The sequence below is a fragment of the Megalobrama amblycephala genome, linkage group LG9, assembly GCF_018812025.1.
Source record: "Megalobrama amblycephala isolate DHTTF-2021 linkage group LG9, ASM1881202v1, whole genome shotgun sequence".
NCBI classification, from domain to species: Eukaryota; Metazoa; Chordata; class Actinopteri; order Cypriniformes; family Xenocyprididae; genus Megalobrama; species Megalobrama amblycephala.
This window is the reverse complement of record NC_063052.1, coordinates 24,451,444-24,469,306: the sequence shown is the minus strand read 5'-3', so window position 1 is coordinate 24,469,306 and position 17,863 is coordinate 24,451,444. Positions and strand designations below refer to the sequence as shown.

Sequence of the window (17,863 nt, the reverse complement as noted above, 5' to 3'; positions counted from 1 at the left end):
TCTCACAGGGGCAATGAAAGCTTACCAAATGAAGTATATTGGTTAGATAGTGGCCTACACAACCTCATGTATTATATTGTGTCAAGGCCAACAATAAAGAGTAAATTTCACTCCCTTTACTTTGAGTCTCCTTTACTTCCTCAAATGCCACTTGATATCTACTATAACTTTGAAGTCTGAAAGAAGGCTACAGATATGTTTTATAAAAGGTATTGTGAGTGGCTCCAAGATATAAAGCAGTGTGTTTTATCATAATATTGTGCAGAAGAATATTTGGGGAAAACTGATTAAAACAACTCATATGCCAAGCAGGTCATTTCAAACCCACTTAAAGCCACCTAAAGTACCATGAAAGTCCCCTTAAACCACAGCGATAGTGACGACAATATGACAGGGAACCATGTTTGATGATGTTCCTCCTTGTCTAATAAATAAATAAAAACTACATAAAATGTGGTGTGAAAGGATAACACAACACACTACTTCCATGTTTATGGTGCAACATTAAAGTGGAATACAATGTTAAGCAGAATGACAAGGACAACCTCAGTAACCTTTCACTTTCATTGTACGAAAAAAAAAAAAAAAGCAATGAAAATGAATAGTAACTGAAGCTGCCAGTCCCTTACATTCTGCCTAACATCTCCTTTTGCTTCCACAGAAGAAAACAAACCATACAGGAACAACATAATGGTAAGTAAATGATGACAGACGTTTCTTTTTTGGGTGAACTGTCTCTTTAAGTCAATAAAATAATTTTAAAACCTCAGCCACATTAAAGTCACACACTACACTAAAGTCACCTTAACATAATGATGTTCCCAGTTCTCTAACGATAAATAAACTACAACAACAAAAAAACTACATGTAATAAAAATAAAAGTATACACAATATTTGCATTCGTGGCGCCGTCTGAATGCTTGTAAGCAATGTGGGTCCCTTTTTGTTGCCACGGCAACGCGATGAGCCGAAGACTCTGACCAAACTGATCAATCACAATGTAAATGAGACCATACCATACAAATGAGTGAATTGTGACCGAGGCCTTCAAACACCTACAACCTCTCAACACAAACTGAAAAGCTTGAGGTGTGTTAAACAGAATTAGCTTTAGTAATGGAAAAAGTGTAAAATTAGGCCCATCGATGAGTCAGTCTATCCGTGATGAGGACAGGATGTTTAGGGTTTCTAAGGAGGAAGACACTAAACAAACATTGATTGGTGATCGAGGTTGAGAAATTAATAAAACACACTTCAATTGCCTATTCATATATTGGATGTATTCAAAACAGATGTTTCACATACGTTAAAAGTGTCTATGAATCAATTACAATACTTCTCTTACAACAAGCTAGGACTTATTTTATCATTCAAATATATATACAAATGTCTCCCTGTGTAAAATGAACACAAACTTCGTGCCTACCACAGTTGCCAGGTTCAGAGTGACAGCGTGGCGCGGCGGCTCTGTCGTCGTGTCACCGACGGTCCACTTTTAAAAACGCCTTATCAGCACATTTATACTTTGGACCAAGTGACTGTCACCAGGTTCACCATCCCTGTTCTTCTACCTGCCGAAGTCAGATCTTAGGTAACTTCGCTTCTGAGAAGATTATCGCGAGCAAAATGTCCGTGACGCACCGCTGTAATCCGAGAGTGAAGGGGAAGGTGGAAGCGACGGCAACCGCAAGTTTTAAGTTTACTGTTTCCAGCTCAGGTTTGAACCTCGAGCTGTGTTTTGAGTTCCGCGGTGAGGCGAGCATAAGGGGGTGGGCCATCATTGTGATTGACATTTAGGAAGCAAATGAAAATCCACCGAAGAGTGTCATGTCGCCCTATCGAGAGACGGCATTTTAAAACGCAACAGAGACCATTACGTAATTCAGGTATACGCCCAGGTAAGCTGACAAGCTGACTGTCTATGTGCCTGCCAGTCTTTCGTTCTATTGTTCAGTCAAATGTAGCCTATTGAACCATGAACTGTCTGTCTGTCTGTCTATCTATCAGCTAACCTGGAGAATAACCACCTGATATCTATTTTGTGAGTGCAACTTAAGTTATAATGAATATAAGAGGGAATCCATCTTCCATTCACTGCACATCAGCATGGTGCTATGATTAATTCATATAGCTAGACAAATCTGCTCCTTTGCATGTCATCCCAGGGTTGCCTTAACAACATAGGTTTTAGTTCATTGCCAACACCCATCTACGCTAGATAGGAATCCTCCCTACAGTGGAATTCACCACACCAACATTAAGAAGTATTCTTCAAGTTAATTTTATGAAGTATACTTAGCAAAAGTAATGTTAAAGTATATTTTTAAGTATACTTCATGAAGTACTAATATCGATGTACTTGTAGTAAACTTGTAAGTGTACTATTTCAATACTGCTTGGGACTAAATTATAAAAGCTATATAAAAGTATAAGTTTAAGTGTACTACAGTAGTAAACTTTAAGTGCACAACTAGTTCACAACTACGTTTCTCATTTGTACTGCATCTGTACTACAAGTGAACTTATAAGTATTAAAGGTGCAATATGTAAGAATTTTGAAGTAAAATATCCAAAAACCACTAGGCCAGTGTTATATATTTTGTTCACTTGAGTACTTACATTATCCCAAATGCTCCCAACTATTTGTAAATCGTGAGAAAATTGCAATTTTAACCCAGGCTCCAGGACGTGTGAGGAGTCGCCTGTCAATTGCGTCATACCCGCGTTACCCTCGGTTTCCAGTTTTATTTTGTAGAAACCATGGAAACACCAAAGACGCTTTAATATATTACATATTTTAATAGACAAGGGAACAACTGTTTTGATATATTTATAGACAGAAAACAAATTATTGTTATATAGCTCAACATGTAAAATAAATCTAATTTTCTTGATTTTTTTGCGAGTACCATGCTTTACCATGCATCAGAGAAAAACACTATTTTGTCAAGTAGCTAACATAACATAATCAGATGCAGCTTTATTTTTAGTAACAGTAATACAGAATTTTCTCCATCACACATTTTAACATGAATTAAAATGAATTATCAACACAAGCCATCCAGCATTTAATATGATATTCTAAAATCGATCTAGCTTACTGCAGTGTGCAACAATTGCAACATCATACTTATAGTTTACTATTTACATATTACTTTTGCACTTTAAGTATACTATTATGTTCCTATTTAGGTATTAAGTTTTATGCTTGAAGTATACCTTTAACTGTACTTTAACTCTTTCCATTTTAAAAACATTTTATTCTAGCTTAATGCATCCTTTTTTATCAACACTTAAATGTGGGTAAGATTCATATAAAAAAATATATAATCACATTTTTGTCAAAGACTACATCTGGACAGATTCAGAAAGATGATCAAAACACAGATTGAGTAGTTAGAGTCCATCAACACCTCCAAAGCTTCAGTCGTTTCCTCTTCATGGGTTCAACATTTCATGCTTTAACATAGGCAGTTTTGATTTGTATGCTGTTTAATGTTTGATGATCGCTTTGTTTTTCATTAACGTAAGCAATCTTCTATCAATTATTTCTGCTTCTTCTTCACCTGTGTTTTGATCTGAGATTCTGTATCAGAAGATGGATGCGTAATAGCAAACATGGATAGTGAAAACGTGGATAGCTGGAAAATTCAGTCAGTGAATTTGAAGTACATTTCTATGTACACTACAAGTGGACTTGCCTACACAAAATTTAAGATACTCAGAATAAGGAACATTTGTTTTCTATATAAATCAATATTTTCAAACAATGTACGCTTATAAAACTATGTGAAAAAAGTATTTAATAGGCTACTCAATCAAAAGATTAAACACAACTACAAGCCAAGTATACTTAGAATACTTCAAAGCATTGAGTGTAGATAGAGAGTCTAAATATATGTAGTCTAAATATACTTAGAGCTTTCTGTCAGTAAAGTGAAGTATACTTCAGTGCAAGTCTATTTCTGACAAGTAAGAGTATACATACTTTCTTATTTTTAGTTTAAAAGAAGTATACCAATAGCATATTTAAGTAAACTTATTTTTCTTAAGGGCACTGAACCTGACTAAGGTATATTTTAGAAGAGAAACACTTCAACACATTCACACGCACCAAAGTGCAGTGAAGTGTGAGTGACATCATGTATCAGCTCTGGCAAAAGTCTATGAGCACTGAAATTTCCCATGACAGTGAGCAACACGTACAGCATACAGAAAATATGACACAATAGATACTTTCTCTGGTATAACATTTCTTATTTGCCATATTTATCTTGACTATAATTGTCTGTACTAATGATATTAGTCATGTGCCATTGTAGAAGTTTAGACAATTGGAAACAGAAGTAGACTTAATAAGACAAATAATTAATGACAGACTTCTCAGAATGGGTCTTACAGCTTTATTTATCTCAAGAGAATTAAAATATTATTTTGGCAACTGTGAAAAGAGATTAAAAGATCTTTATGATTTATGTTTTTATTAAGTGATTGACACATGAAAACAAAGGAATACAAATAAGTGCACTATAGTGTTTATATTGTCTTTAACTTAACCTTGTAAATGACTGCTTCATGTTAAACTGATTATGATTTATTTATGATTAAACTGACTGTAGATTATGAGCATAAACATCTTCCTTCACTCTGCCCTATTCTACCTATCAGGCACCAGTTTTTGACTCTAAAAAGGCCTAAAATACAAGTTAAATTTTCAAACGTATAATGCTAAACACATACAACACAACAGCAACATAGTGATAGTAGGCTACTTTACATAGGCAAATATGTGGCATTTTATCAGATTGCAAAAACATCAAAAACTCAGGTTGTAAACTTGAAGTTTTACAAAGCTTTCAATGAAAAGTCCAAAAATGGGAGCATGACAGTTCTCATTCATCATCAATTTACATAATCTGAACATGTGACTAGCAGTGCTGGAGAGATTACTTACAAATTGTAGTCCATTACTGATTCCACATGACAAAAATAACGTAATCCATTACATTACACATTTTAGGTAATATAATCGGCCTACTTTTTGATTACTTTTAGAATATTTTTTACCTAACTCATTCACAAAATACAAAGAGAAATAAAATATATTCCATTCTTGGTCATCAACAACATGAAGTGCTTTAAACATTACATTACGTCATAAAAAAATTAAATTAAAATAAATCCTTTTAAAATAAAAAAAAATAATAATAAAAATGTGTTTGAGAGAAGAAACATTCCAAAGACAGCAAAACATTGTTAAATGACGCACTGAGTGATAATTCATCAGGAGTTGATTAGATATGCAATGTTACGAAACTACTCCTTAAATGTGAAATGATTTCTGTAAATCCTGGTATCAAATGCTTCATGGCCTCTCAATTTTCCATGTAATTACGTATAGCCACCTGACTGGCTGGTGTGTGTACAATTTTGTGTGCGCAGTTTCACAAAACTAGAAGACTTCCTGAATGCATATAGCCTAAATTATATGCTTTTAGGAAATTTTAAATCATGAAAAAGAAGAATCAGGGAGAAGCAATAAATTATTAATGATTTACTGCCATTGTGTGAATAACATGTAGCCTATGCTAATCATGTAATCAACAAAAAAGTAACTGTAGTCTGATTACGAGTATTTTTAAACGTTATATATTCTAATCAATTTTTGGAATCTGATTATGTTAGTAATCAGTTACTACCCACAGGGTACCCACCAAAGAATATACACTAACAAGAAGCGACACTCAATAGAACGTTCCATTGAAACACCGGCGCCCAGCAGCAGCCCTGCGTTTCCGCCATTTTGTGGTGAAAGCGACTCGTCAGCCCACTAGTTTCTATGGCAATATTAGCTGCTTTGTTAAAAAAAAAAAAAAGTACATAAAAGCTGAAATCCAACCTGAATGATGACAACACAGAATAAAATCGCTAGTGATCCTCAAATCCTTTTAACAGTTCAAGTATTAGCATTATAAACACTGAATTAATACCAACATATGAAATTAAATTAAGGACATGCATCAGAAAAATTGGGAATGTTGGACAATAAATAGCTATGAATATAACAGCTTGATTTTTGCAGTGTTGTCTAATGTCCGTTAAAGCAAAAGTGTCCAAAAGTGGGAATTATGTGATAACGGACACAGCAATGCATCATGTATTAAGATGTTTGTAGCGTGATCCATTAAAACGTACAATATAGGCCTAGCCTAATTCAGAACTAGATACTATTATTATTACTCCCCTAGGTCTGATATTGTTCGCTGCAAACATGATGATCTTAAATTTATAAATTAATAAATGTGTAAAGTTGCATAAAATGGAAATACTCAATAAAGTAGGCTAACTACATTACCTCAGATGGTTGAATGGTTGGATTCCACAACTGTTAAAATAAAACATATAAAGACAATACAACATTTACTGTAGGAGCTATACAATTTACTGGTGACTTAATTAAAAAAAAAAAAAAAAAAAAAAAAGTTCTATTGCGCTTCTGATTTGGCAGTGAAATTCGCCGATAAGATGTGAAGGATTCTATGGTCCAGTTAGTATTTTCACCCCATAATGGCGGCCGCGCTACCGGAGCGCCTTCTAGTGGATGTTACCCAAAAAGTATCAAAGTGTCGCCTCTTGGGTTCTATACTCTTTGCTACTACTGAGGAAATAGTGAACTCTGGTGGTGGATTGGAGAATTAATTCCAGTAGTTAATCAGTAATATTGCATTATTAAAATTAATTTGTGTGAATTATTTGTTATTAATAAAATATAAATAATGTATGTTAGCAAAATGTGTTACAGAAAGCATGTTTTAAGTGGATGTTGTGAAATTCTTCAAATATGTTATCAGATCAACTCTTTCCTTCTTCTTACGGATCCCAGCAAAAATCATCATGGACCCTGGAATGTACCTCTTAGGATTCTCTAAGTACTCCATAAGTGTGTCTTCCTCCCAAACAATACCTAAATAAACCAAGCAGTGCTAAAACCTTTCTTGTTTTTATTTAATTTCATTAGTGTGAAGTGAATTAAAGCAGAATGAACATGGTTAATTAATACACAGTAAGGTTAATGTGGTCACAAATGTATCCAAGTTTAAACTGAAAGCATTGCACTCTGCAATTATACCTGTTTGTCAAGATCAGTGACAGAAATAGTTTGATATAAATGTAAAGAATTTTAAAGAATGTTCACATGCAGTGAAAGTAAAATAGCTTGTAATTTCTCAGTCACATTGTTTCCTTGGTTGTTTTTTGTTTGTTTGTTTTGCCCACACTCACCTTTCTCCATGTTGTCCTGTGTGTAGAAGTAGCCAGGTGCTTTGCCAGTCAGGCGACCAAAGAAGCCATATAGGTTTGGGCCAACTTTGTGCTTGCCACCAGCCTCAACAGTGTGACAATGAGAGCATTTCTGAACGAAGATCTTCTTTCCTTTTGCTATGTCTTCTCCCATTTTAATGTCATAAATGCTCACAACAGATTGATCTGACAAAAAGATAGGATATTTTATTGGACAACAGTATACGATGCAGGTAGGCTATGTGATTATACAGAAATTGATTTTCAAAAATGAATATTCACTGGAGTAAAACCCGTCAGGAAAAATGCTTCTCTCTCAAATGAACGCGGGATACGTGATCCATGAACATCGATACTGAATAAAACAACGCGGATTAACTTCGCTTTGTATAAGGAACGTAGCCTAGGCCTATATCTTAAAATTTACAATTTAGGGTAGGCTAGGTTATACAGCTTAGCCTATAACACCGTAACGAAATTAGTTTCATATTAATCTCTATTTATTCGAGTGTTTTGAATGACTGAGCTCGAGCACTTACCTCTTCTGCGCTATGAATACTTATGTTAGAATCATCAAACGTGTAACTCGTTTAAGTTGCATGCCATGGATAGCTGGCTTGTAACCTTACACCAGTTTTCAGTTCTCAGTTTTTATTAAGTACAGTAGTCAGTTTTCAGTAGGCTTAACCTTGTAAATGACCCCCACACAAATAAAATCCTCAAATCACTTTTCTATCTGACCATGGTGGATCTGAATATCCTATTTCATAATTTTTAGATGCACTTTTGGTACATATAGATTACATTTAGTAAATATACCTGAACATATTACCCAAAATCTTCTTATACCAAAAGATATGTATTTGTTTGTCATCTGTTTGCTGTTTGTTGTGAGGAAAATTGTGCTCTTTTTTCTATTTAGTTTTTGAATCAGTGTTGAAATTCACTGATGCAGTTGGAAGCTTTTGGAAATAATGCATTTCATTGTATATTTCATTCAGATTGTTATACATTGGAGCACAACAGCTGCATGTATGCTGTGTAAAGTTTCCTATTAGTTCTCTAATCATCAATCATCTCATGAGGTTTTGTGAAACTGGTGAAGGATATCTATGTCACAGAAGAGTCCTGGAGGTCAAAAAACAATAACAACAAAAACCTTAGAGCAAGGAATGATTTTGATGTTTGCAAACACCAGCTCTCTGTCACGTAATTTGTTCCCTGCAGGTTGAAATCACTGTCCAGGGGAACGGTTGGGCCCCCCTTGGTTAAAAACTTAATTTAAATCTCATAGGCAGAAAGGGATGACATATATACCCCTATAGAGGAAAGTTATTTTATATCATTATTCCTGGTTAGAGGTGTGTGTGTTTAGCAAATAACTTGGCAAATGCAATGTTGCACTGTTCCTCTGCAACCTGTGGAGGATCAACATGAAACATTCCAGTTAATTAATGAGTCTTTTAATAACACCGCAGTCTCATTAAACATTGTACTCTGAGGGCATTTGCAGGTGAAAGCTGAGTGTCTTTTTTTGCAGAAATAAAAGAAACATTGATGCATTTATGGGTGTTGGATTGTTTCAATATGTTTGAATATTTTTATGTATTTTTATTTTTTATAATAATATGAATAAAGCACTCTCACAACTATAGTGTTACTTATAATTTGCTTTACTCAAACAATTTACAAGCAGGCATGTACAGATGTAAATACATAAAAAGAATAGGAAATTCATAAAACTGGCAAACAAAACATCTCTCATAACCCGCTGTTGTTTTTATAGGCTTCATTAGTCTAAAGCTGTGTAATCTGTGTTCTTTACACTTTCTTCTGAGTCTTCTATTGTTTCAAACATGTAGTCGTGGAGTTGAGTCCTGCGAGAGAAATAAAATAAAGCAATTTGTGTTATACAGGGAACTACTAATATTTTTGAAAATATTTAGCCAAGTAGTAGAGAAAGAAATTACCATTAAATAAAATATGTAAAAATTCTGTCCATATCAAATTAAAGTAAAGTAAAGTTACTTATATATATATATATAAAGTTACTTATATATATATAAAGTTACTTATATATATATATATATATATATATATACTTTAATTTGATATATATATATATATATATATATATATATATATATATATATAAAACGACACCCATTACACCTTTGGTGGGTGTTGTTTAATATTTCCAGAAATATTAAACTACCTTTCTTTTGGAAATGGTGATTCAGGTGTGCGTGTGTACAGAGTCAAGGCGCGAAAAGGGTCTAAAGCAAATATGTTCCTCCTCCCAAACCTTTGCGGGAGGGTGGCTGAGGGTCCAGTCCCTGATCGCACACACATGGTGCAGGACCGGCCGAAACGCTGAGGGAGGTTGATGGTGGACTTGGGAGCACGGTCACCTGTGCTCGCCTGCGCATCCCGTCCAAAGCGAAGGGGGAGGTTGGCATGGAGGTGTGATGGTTTTGCCATTATGGGTTGAAGTCGCAGGATGGTGGGAGAGCTCACACGACTGCTGGTTGGGGCTACGTTAAGAGTGAAGTCTTCTATCTCCAGACTCCGGGGAATCTCCTGAGCATTCTTTGACAACAAAAATGTAGAAGAGGAAATGGTTAAAATCAGCAGATTCAGTTATCAATGGACTAAAAGTGTACTGATACACAGTCTAATGTCAATTTCAAACTAACAAGCTGGGTGCATTATTATGATTTTATTTGCCTTTATAAAATCCAATTTAAAAATCAAAGCAGAGGTTCAGAGGGTGCTTACAATAGCTGGTTCTACAGTTATTCACATTTCACATTTTTTACACTAACAAGTGAAAATGTGAGGAAATATTTCTGCCTGCCCTGACCCTTAAAAATGTTTCTTATTGTAATCAGGTTTATTCAATAATAGATATGAAGACAGATAAAAAGGCATACTATTAATGATAATAATTAAAATAAAAGTGATGTATTATAAATTAATATATTTCAGGCAAACTATTTTGACACTGTATTTGCTCTATATCCACAATTTGTCATATATGGTATGTTCCAAACTAAAAATTTTAAGTAAACTCCTATTAGAAAAAAAGAAAATATAAAGCACTTACCTCTGGAAACTGTCCCCATGTAAACCTATTAGGATCATTCTCTCCTGGAAGTGGCAATCTGAGAGCAGAAACCTCACTCATGAAGCTGCTCAGAATGCCGAGGGCTAAAAAGAGAAGAGTGAAGTAGGACATCTTACAATCGTTCACTGAAGTCCACGCGCATTACAGGGTTTTTATACATTTGGCCATGTGCAAATAAACATACTCACAAAGACATTCCTTATAATGTACTCAGCATTGCATAATTAATAAGCACGCACCTTCATTCATTCATTCCCTAATGACCTTCTTGAGTGTTTCATAGCAACAGGTGAGAGGTCTAAATGAAAAAGGAGCAGAAGTCCTTGCAAAGGTGCCTTAGGTTTCATAAGATGAAGAGAATTTTTTTTTTAAAGTGGACTTCCTGTTCCAAATCACTATAATTTGATAATTAAACCCTTAATGTCGTGGCTGGTCTTGAAAAATTGGTGCATTACTGAAATTATTAGATGGTTAACTAACAGATTTTCTTCCTTGTTGTGGGCTTATAAACAGAGGAGAAGCAAGGAAAGGTCAAACGAGTGTGTAAAAAATCTCCTGGAAATGTGCACCCCACCTGACCAGTAAGTAATGTGCATTCAAATGTCCAATAAAACCCATAGGGTTTGCTCCAAATTAGCCGGAGAAGCATTGCATATCTCAACAGTTCAAATCAATTCATTATTCAGTTCACCTAGACCTCAATTACCACCACATTCAGAATGGAGTGAGTAAGAATGGTCTGGTAAAAGATGCATGACACATGAGCTTGAATAAGACGTTGACATGCTGTAAATATCTGGATGAGGTGTTGTAGGCCACAGAGCAGCTCTCATGAATGGTTCGGTATTTATTCCATCAAAAAATATTTACTAATTACCATCACTGATATGCAGATGACATAAATAGCAGTGGGGTGTGATGCCATATCAATTCTGTAACCAGTACTATTTGGAAAAGTCATTTAGTGTAAACTAGTTTATTAGTTAGTTAGTAATCAGCATGTAGCTGAAAGATAATGCTCCACTGTCTTATATGTAAATGTAAAAATATGTCTCTTTATGTATGTCTCAAGCTGCACATTAATGATCGCAGGCTATAATTAGTTACAAATGCGCATAGCACATAATTTTGTAGGTAAAACAGTAAGATAAACAGTAAGCTAAATGACGCATTATTTGAATGTTAGCCTACATTATAGCATGCTGCTATGCGAGAATGTAACACTCAAATAATGCGTCATTTAGCCTAATGTTTAGCAATATAAAGTACTATAAATTAGGTATTTTGTGATAACTTGGAACCGTAAATAACCCTTTTATTGGTAGCAGTTGCTTCACATTGCTATAGGGATATACATATATATATTACAAACATTATCAAGTGGTTTGGATGTTAAATTTAATTTAAAACTGTAATTTTAAACTGAACTGTCATTAATTATACGCTTTATGATATACATCGATTAAACAGCTTTCTAGGGAGGTCACTACATACCTTACCCAGCAGGGGGCAGTGCAACATTATAACATGAATGATTAAGACAAAACTTGTTACATTACAAGCTTTATAATTAATTCTACCTAATATTATATATACATGAATAAGTTAGTTCAATTTTAAAGGGTAAAAAGTCTGAAACGATTGCAAATTAATATTATTTGTCATGCCTGTTTCTAAAATCAGAAAACAGGAAAATCCTGTTTTCAGGAAGTAGGCCTAAGCTTTATTCATTCATAACTCTCAAATTACTACAAACATTTCTGCAATGCATTCAGTGGCTTTGTTTTCACCTCAATGTGCCATTCATCAGCTAATAAAGTCAGCATGAAATGGAAGTTGTCACTAGTGATTTTAAAATAGTAATGTGGTTGTTTTATTTAGATGGTTAGAGGGAGGATGTAGACCAAAATGTCTGTGCTTACAGTTTATTATTCAGACTTCAGCTAACCAGTCCCATTGTATTTTTCCCCATCCTGTTAGCTCCAGCCGATCAAAGACCTGAACAAACAACCACCCTATACACTTAGACAAGGGGTGTAGATCCCTACCACAAGACCTTAAGGTCGTCCAATCAGATGTCTGCCGAGGTCAGCATGTTTCTGCCAATCAGGAATGAAGCTGAAGGCACTGATGAAGGATCAGGAAGCCTAGAAAATGGCCCCTAATGACAGAGGACGGGTGTGTTCACATGTGTGTTTTAGCATGCTGCTGTTTATGCACATGCTATATGTGATTGCTTTATCTGACATTTGTATCTGTTGCTTTGAACTTCAGGCCTCTGCAATCATCCAGGAGTGCAAGGGACATAAGGAACATAAAAACCGAGTGGACGAGACGCATAAAAGAGAGTGAGAGAGTAGCAATAGTGTGACTCCGCCTACATGGGGTCTTGAACTTTGATCTCTAGTCTCCTCTCTCTGCAGATTCCTAAGATGTAGTTGATGGTAGTGATGGGGTCGAGGCCTGGCATGACGGCCGGCGAAAAGTGCAGTCAGTGTGGGAGGATGACCTTTAACCTTTCTACGAAACTGAACTATGACCCCTAAGCTTTGCCTGAAAGGGACAACCTGAGCAACCCCCGCTGTTAAAACTGGACATGAATATACTGTCATCGACATTCGCCTCCTATAGCTACACGGCTCACAATATTTAATGCAATACGGTACATACAAACTGAAACACACACACACACACACACACACACAATAATATTATAATAGTCTAGATATACAGATAACTATTTTATTTTATATGTGGTTCACTTTCATGGCACATTTCTTTTTGTATGCAGTTAATCTTATAGTGTTTTTGAATTTGTAATGGTAGGCCTAAAAAGAAATGTTTCAGGGAAGATATGATTAAAAGACTGTGAGGAAAGTAGAAGGGATAATGCAGGGTCATTCAAGGCTTAGCTACTTGATTAAAGTGCAGTTTGTCAGACAAACACATGGCTGAGAATAAGCAACAAATCCAGACGTGCACCCCATACACATGCTGCCATTTCCAGCAGACTGTATAAAAACAGTGAGAGACAGACTGTGAGAGACACTTGACAATGGAGACGCAAACTATCCATGAACTTGAGCTGTAGTTAAAACTCAGGCTGACTGATGACAAACAGAGCACATGTAAGAGAAGTTGCGAAACACATCACATCCTAAATGATTAACAACCATCTAATATATATTTTTATATTTCTAAACAATTTTAATATAGAATTTTACTAAAATTGTTATATAAAAAAAAATAATAATTTATATTTATATAGTAATGTTTGTTAATATTTGATTAAAATGTTAATATAGGGTTGTATTTAATTATTTAAATAGATGTATAATAATTATTATTTATTAATTAATTTTAAAAATATTCACTCTGAAAAAAGTGCTATATAGCACTAAAAGTGGTTCTTATCTCATAATCATAGGGGAACCACTTTTGGTACTATGTACACTGTTAAAAGTAATATGCTATATCTACTCCATAAAATTTTGGCAACGGATTACAAGCAAAATTAATTAAATTCAACAAATAGATCTGAGTTAGAATTAATCAAATTAATTTCTTAAATGTCAACCATTTAAAATAAGTAAAATTTAAGTAAAATATAAACAAAAATAGACGTCAAAGGTTAATTAAGAACTCTTTATTTTTTATTGCCAACATTGAAGACACCTGATGATAACAAGCAGAATCACTGAAGGAAAGAGAAACACATGAAGTAACAGAGGTTTAGATGTTGATTTTGATTTTATTGAAAATGTTTGGTCACCATTATGGTGATCAGTGTTTCAGTTAGTTGTGCAGCTTGACTCTTTGCTTTTTATGTCAGTTTGTGGTTTTTGTAGTGGTGTTTGCTAATTTTACTTGCTCACTTTTAAAGAATTAATTTGATTGATTCTAACTCAATTCTTATATGTTGAATTTAATTAATAATATTGCTTGTAATCTGTTGCCACAATTTTATTGAGTAGATAGAGCGTATTACTCTTTACAGTGTAGAACCCATAAGAGGTGTCATATCGCATTTTATTTCTTCAACAAAAATGGTGCTAAACAGCACCAACAGTGTTTTTTTTGGCTCGTAAAGAAATTTTAAAGGGGCTTAACGGGCAGTGGTGTTATATAGCACCTCGGTCATCCCAAAGAACCGCTGAAGAACCACTGAAGCACCAAGATTTGGTACTATACAGCACTTAAAGTGGTTCTCCTAATTAAGAGCCAAATTAAGAGCCAAATTAATAGCTATGTAGCACTTTTTTTTTTTGAGTGTATGTTTACCTGTTTTATTTGTTTTAAATATTTGAATGCTGTGCGTTTAGACGAGGTAAGGAAAAACTAACTAAATCCTCTTTCCCATTCTTTCTACCACACACACATAATTTTAGAGATACGTCCTCACTCAAGTCTCTAATTCTTTGATCTCCTAAATCTCAAACACTGATTCTCCACTGTTGTTTTTGCATTTTGTTCTTGACAGACTTTCCATCGCCAACCCTACAAGCTTACTACCTAGACCAGACCTTTAAATCAAATCTCATGGATCCCTGTAAGTATGTGTTTGCTTGGACTGTGCAGTCAACTGTCTATGGCATTTTCCCACTGTGGTGTTGATAATATCAAGGTGTTGAAAAGCACAATCTCAACTGTTGGCACCTGCCAAATGCTTGAATGAAAATCACTCTGCTACTGTGTTGAAAATAATTGGACTGAGTGAGAAAAAGGATCTAAATAAAAAACAGCTGAGACAAAAATCTCTAATGCCGACTGACATTTTAAAGGGGCTCAGACAAATAAAAATCAGTGAAAGAACCTCTCGCTTGATTGTAATTTTATGGATGAGTTGAATATTTCGCCAAAAGTAACCAATACATGTATATAAGAGATGCAAACCATGAAATGTCTGGATAAGTCTTGTTGTGCACAACTGGTAAATTATACTGCAATGTTTTTTTTTTCCTGTCATTTAGTTGGTGTTTATCCGAAAGCTGTTTCTCATTCTACAAAATACTAAATGTTATTGCCACGAACATTTAACTACACTATAGATGATCAGACTGTCAATCATCCTGGCAATTTAGAACATCTGGAGCTGACAAACAGATGAAAGTTTAGCAGATAGATCTTGTAAAAGAAAGATGAATGGTCTATATGCATGCATTATCACCATTAATCATAACCAGATTACTTGCAGCATAAAACAAATGAGAGAAACTGTTGGCATAAAGGAATAATGTGGTTATGAATGAAATGTTAAACGTATAATAAGTTCTAACATTAATTAGGGTAATAGCTAAATTAATTATGAACAATATTTTACAGCTTTTAATAATTGGTTAATATTAAATATTTAATATTTAAATATTGGTTAATGTTAATTTCTACATATGGCTACTGATACATTTTCTAGTTGTATAAATTAACATTAGGAACAAACAAGAATTAACAAATAACAATATTTATAAATAAACATTAACCTGATAATAAATGCCTAAGATTGTTAAGGAATCAAACCTTGTTGTAAACTGTTACTAAATGTTTATTTGTAATAGGCTGTAATGTAAGTGTTAGTAGCAAAAGTTATTTTTGCTTCACCTCAGCTTCCAAAATATTAATAAAAGCTTATTTTCTCTTATGTTTTCCTCCTGAGTTGGTTTCAAAACTCTAAATGTTCTTTCTTTCAGAGTAAGTCATCAAAATCCACTGAAATCCAGGGAGGAAAATGCACATCCAAAAACAGAACTGTTGTAGCCATGCCATTCATTTACACTTGCTCAAAAGAAGCAAATAAGAGAGAACACACAAAAGAACATGTATACAGAACATTTATTGTGCAGGAGAATCACATAACAACACACTAGGGACTAAGAAGTCATGTGAGTGTGTATGTGTGCATTAAGTGGGAAGGAGAGAAATAAGCGAGAGACAGATAGAGAGAGTGAAAGAGAGAGAAAGAGCGGGAGGGATTTAGTTGCTGACAGGTATGACTGATGATATGTTGGGTCTACAGGCTGAAACAGTAGATGGTATCAAGGAAAGCCAAGATTAAATCAGCTGGAACACACACACACACACATTTTCGATTTACCGTCTTTGACTGCTTCACTTTAGTGTTGACTGTATCTCATAACAAATCAAACAAGCAAGACACCAAAGACTCGCAGATTTACATTCAGGTACCAGCTGTAGGAGGGCATTCATTAATAATGTGCTATTTCTTTACCTACATGGTCATCACACAAGCACACACACACAATTTTCCCAACAGACTCGTTAGAATTCTCACGCTTTCTACTAATTGGTCATTTTGAACACTGATGTCATTGTGCAAAGAATGAGGTCACAATGATTGGTCTCTGAGAGAGGACAAGAGAGGCAGACAGGATGAGAGAGAGAAAGAAACAAAGAGAAAGACAGATGCAGGGAATGAGGCAGGCATAAAGACAGACAAAAAGAAACAGACTTCGGACACAGAAATCCTATGGAACTGGCATACTTACAATATGATTATTATTAAAACATAATTCTGGATTGTCTTGTTCATGTCTCATGTACTTAATCCATATATCAGGTTTTAATGTTTAAAAATGAAGCTATATTTGTACAACCTTAGTTAGTTTTCTTATTTGCATATCTAAGAAGGTTAGCATAACCTGATATTGCTGAGTTCAACATGTTCCTGGGTCAACATTTTTTTGTCGATCCTGGAACAACATTCAAATCAACCAATCAGATTTGAGGGACAAGTTTACAGATTATGTCAAGTTTAGGCTTAAAATCATGCATTGGTGCTTCTACATCAGTGTTATTCATCTATCATTATCCTCTGATTTTTGGGATAACTTATGGGTAGGGTTAGGTTTAGGGGTAGGAATAGGGTTAAGACTAAATTTTCAGACTAGAATGTTGTTCCAGGATCAACAAAATATGTTGACCCAGGAACGCATTTAACTCGTCAATATCAGGACGTGCAAGAGGTTAATAACATTTATTGCAACCTGTTTTAATAAATGCTAATAAGTAAAGGAATAAATAAATAACACGTAAAAAAAATAAGTAATAAGTACATTTGAATAAGTAAAAACTAAATTCAGTGGTTTCCTGCACAATTCCGATTCATGAACAAATGACTCTTATGAATCGGTTCTTTTATTATATCGTTCAATAAGACTGACAGATTTCGAACCAGTTTGTATAAAGCCTTTGTTTTTTTAAGCGTACACTAGTGTACATGCACAGTCGAATGCACAGCCTTGGAATGTATACTTCATTTGACTCGTACGCGTACACAGGTGTTCCACGCATGCTCAGTTTTGAGCAATCTCTTGTCACGAGTTACAACCTATATAAATATCTTTGCATTCTTTCATTCTAGAGCTGCAGTACACATGAGGGTACTCTCAAACCTTTTCAAACAATCTCTCGTCTATGCAGGC

The 17,863-nt window shown here is 34.6% G+C and overlaps 3 protein-coding genes across 4 annotated transcripts in view; all 3 read right to left on the bottom strand.

Annotated features, from left to right (window-relative positions):
- Positions 1 to 1,862, bottom strand: part of osbpl3a (oxysterol binding protein-like 3a) — a 28,339-nt gene extending 26,477 nt beyond the window's left edge. The window contains exon 1 of one of the 2 annotated variants that reach the window (XM_048202284.1): positions 1,428 to 1,862. The gene's annotated coding sequence lies outside the window, so the exon portion shown is untranslated. The remainder of the gene's footprint in view (positions 1 to 1,427) is intronic. The other variant, XM_048202285.1, reaches the window with a different exon arrangement.
- Positions 1,863 to 6,545: 4,683 nt separating this feature from the next.
- Positions 6,546 to 8,194, bottom strand: LOC125275401 (cytochrome c iso-1/iso-2-like). The gene is made up of 2 exons (XM_048202283.1): positions 7,283 to 8,194; positions 6,546 to 6,965 (listed from the first exon to the last, which is right to left on the bottom strand). The coding sequence occupies exons 1-2, from the start codon at positions 7,452 to 7,454 to the stop codon at positions 6,814 to 6,816; spliced, it is 324 nt and encodes a 107-aa protein (XP_048058240.1). The 5' UTR covers positions 7,455 to 8,194; the 3' UTR covers positions 6,546 to 6,813.
- A 379-nt stretch (positions 8,195 to 8,573) lies between these two features.
- npvf (neuropeptide VF precursor) lies at positions 8,574 to 10,538 on the bottom strand. Its single transcript, XM_048202282.1, has 3 exons — positions 10,407 to 10,538; positions 9,516 to 9,889; positions 8,574 to 9,177 (listed from the first exon to the last, which is right to left on the bottom strand). The coding sequence occupies exons 1-3, from the start codon at positions 10,536 to 10,538 to the stop codon at positions 9,093 to 9,095; spliced, it is 591 nt and encodes a 196-aa protein (XP_048058239.1). The 3' UTR covers positions 8,574 to 9,092.
- Positions 10,539 to 17,863: the final 7,325 nt, after the last annotated feature.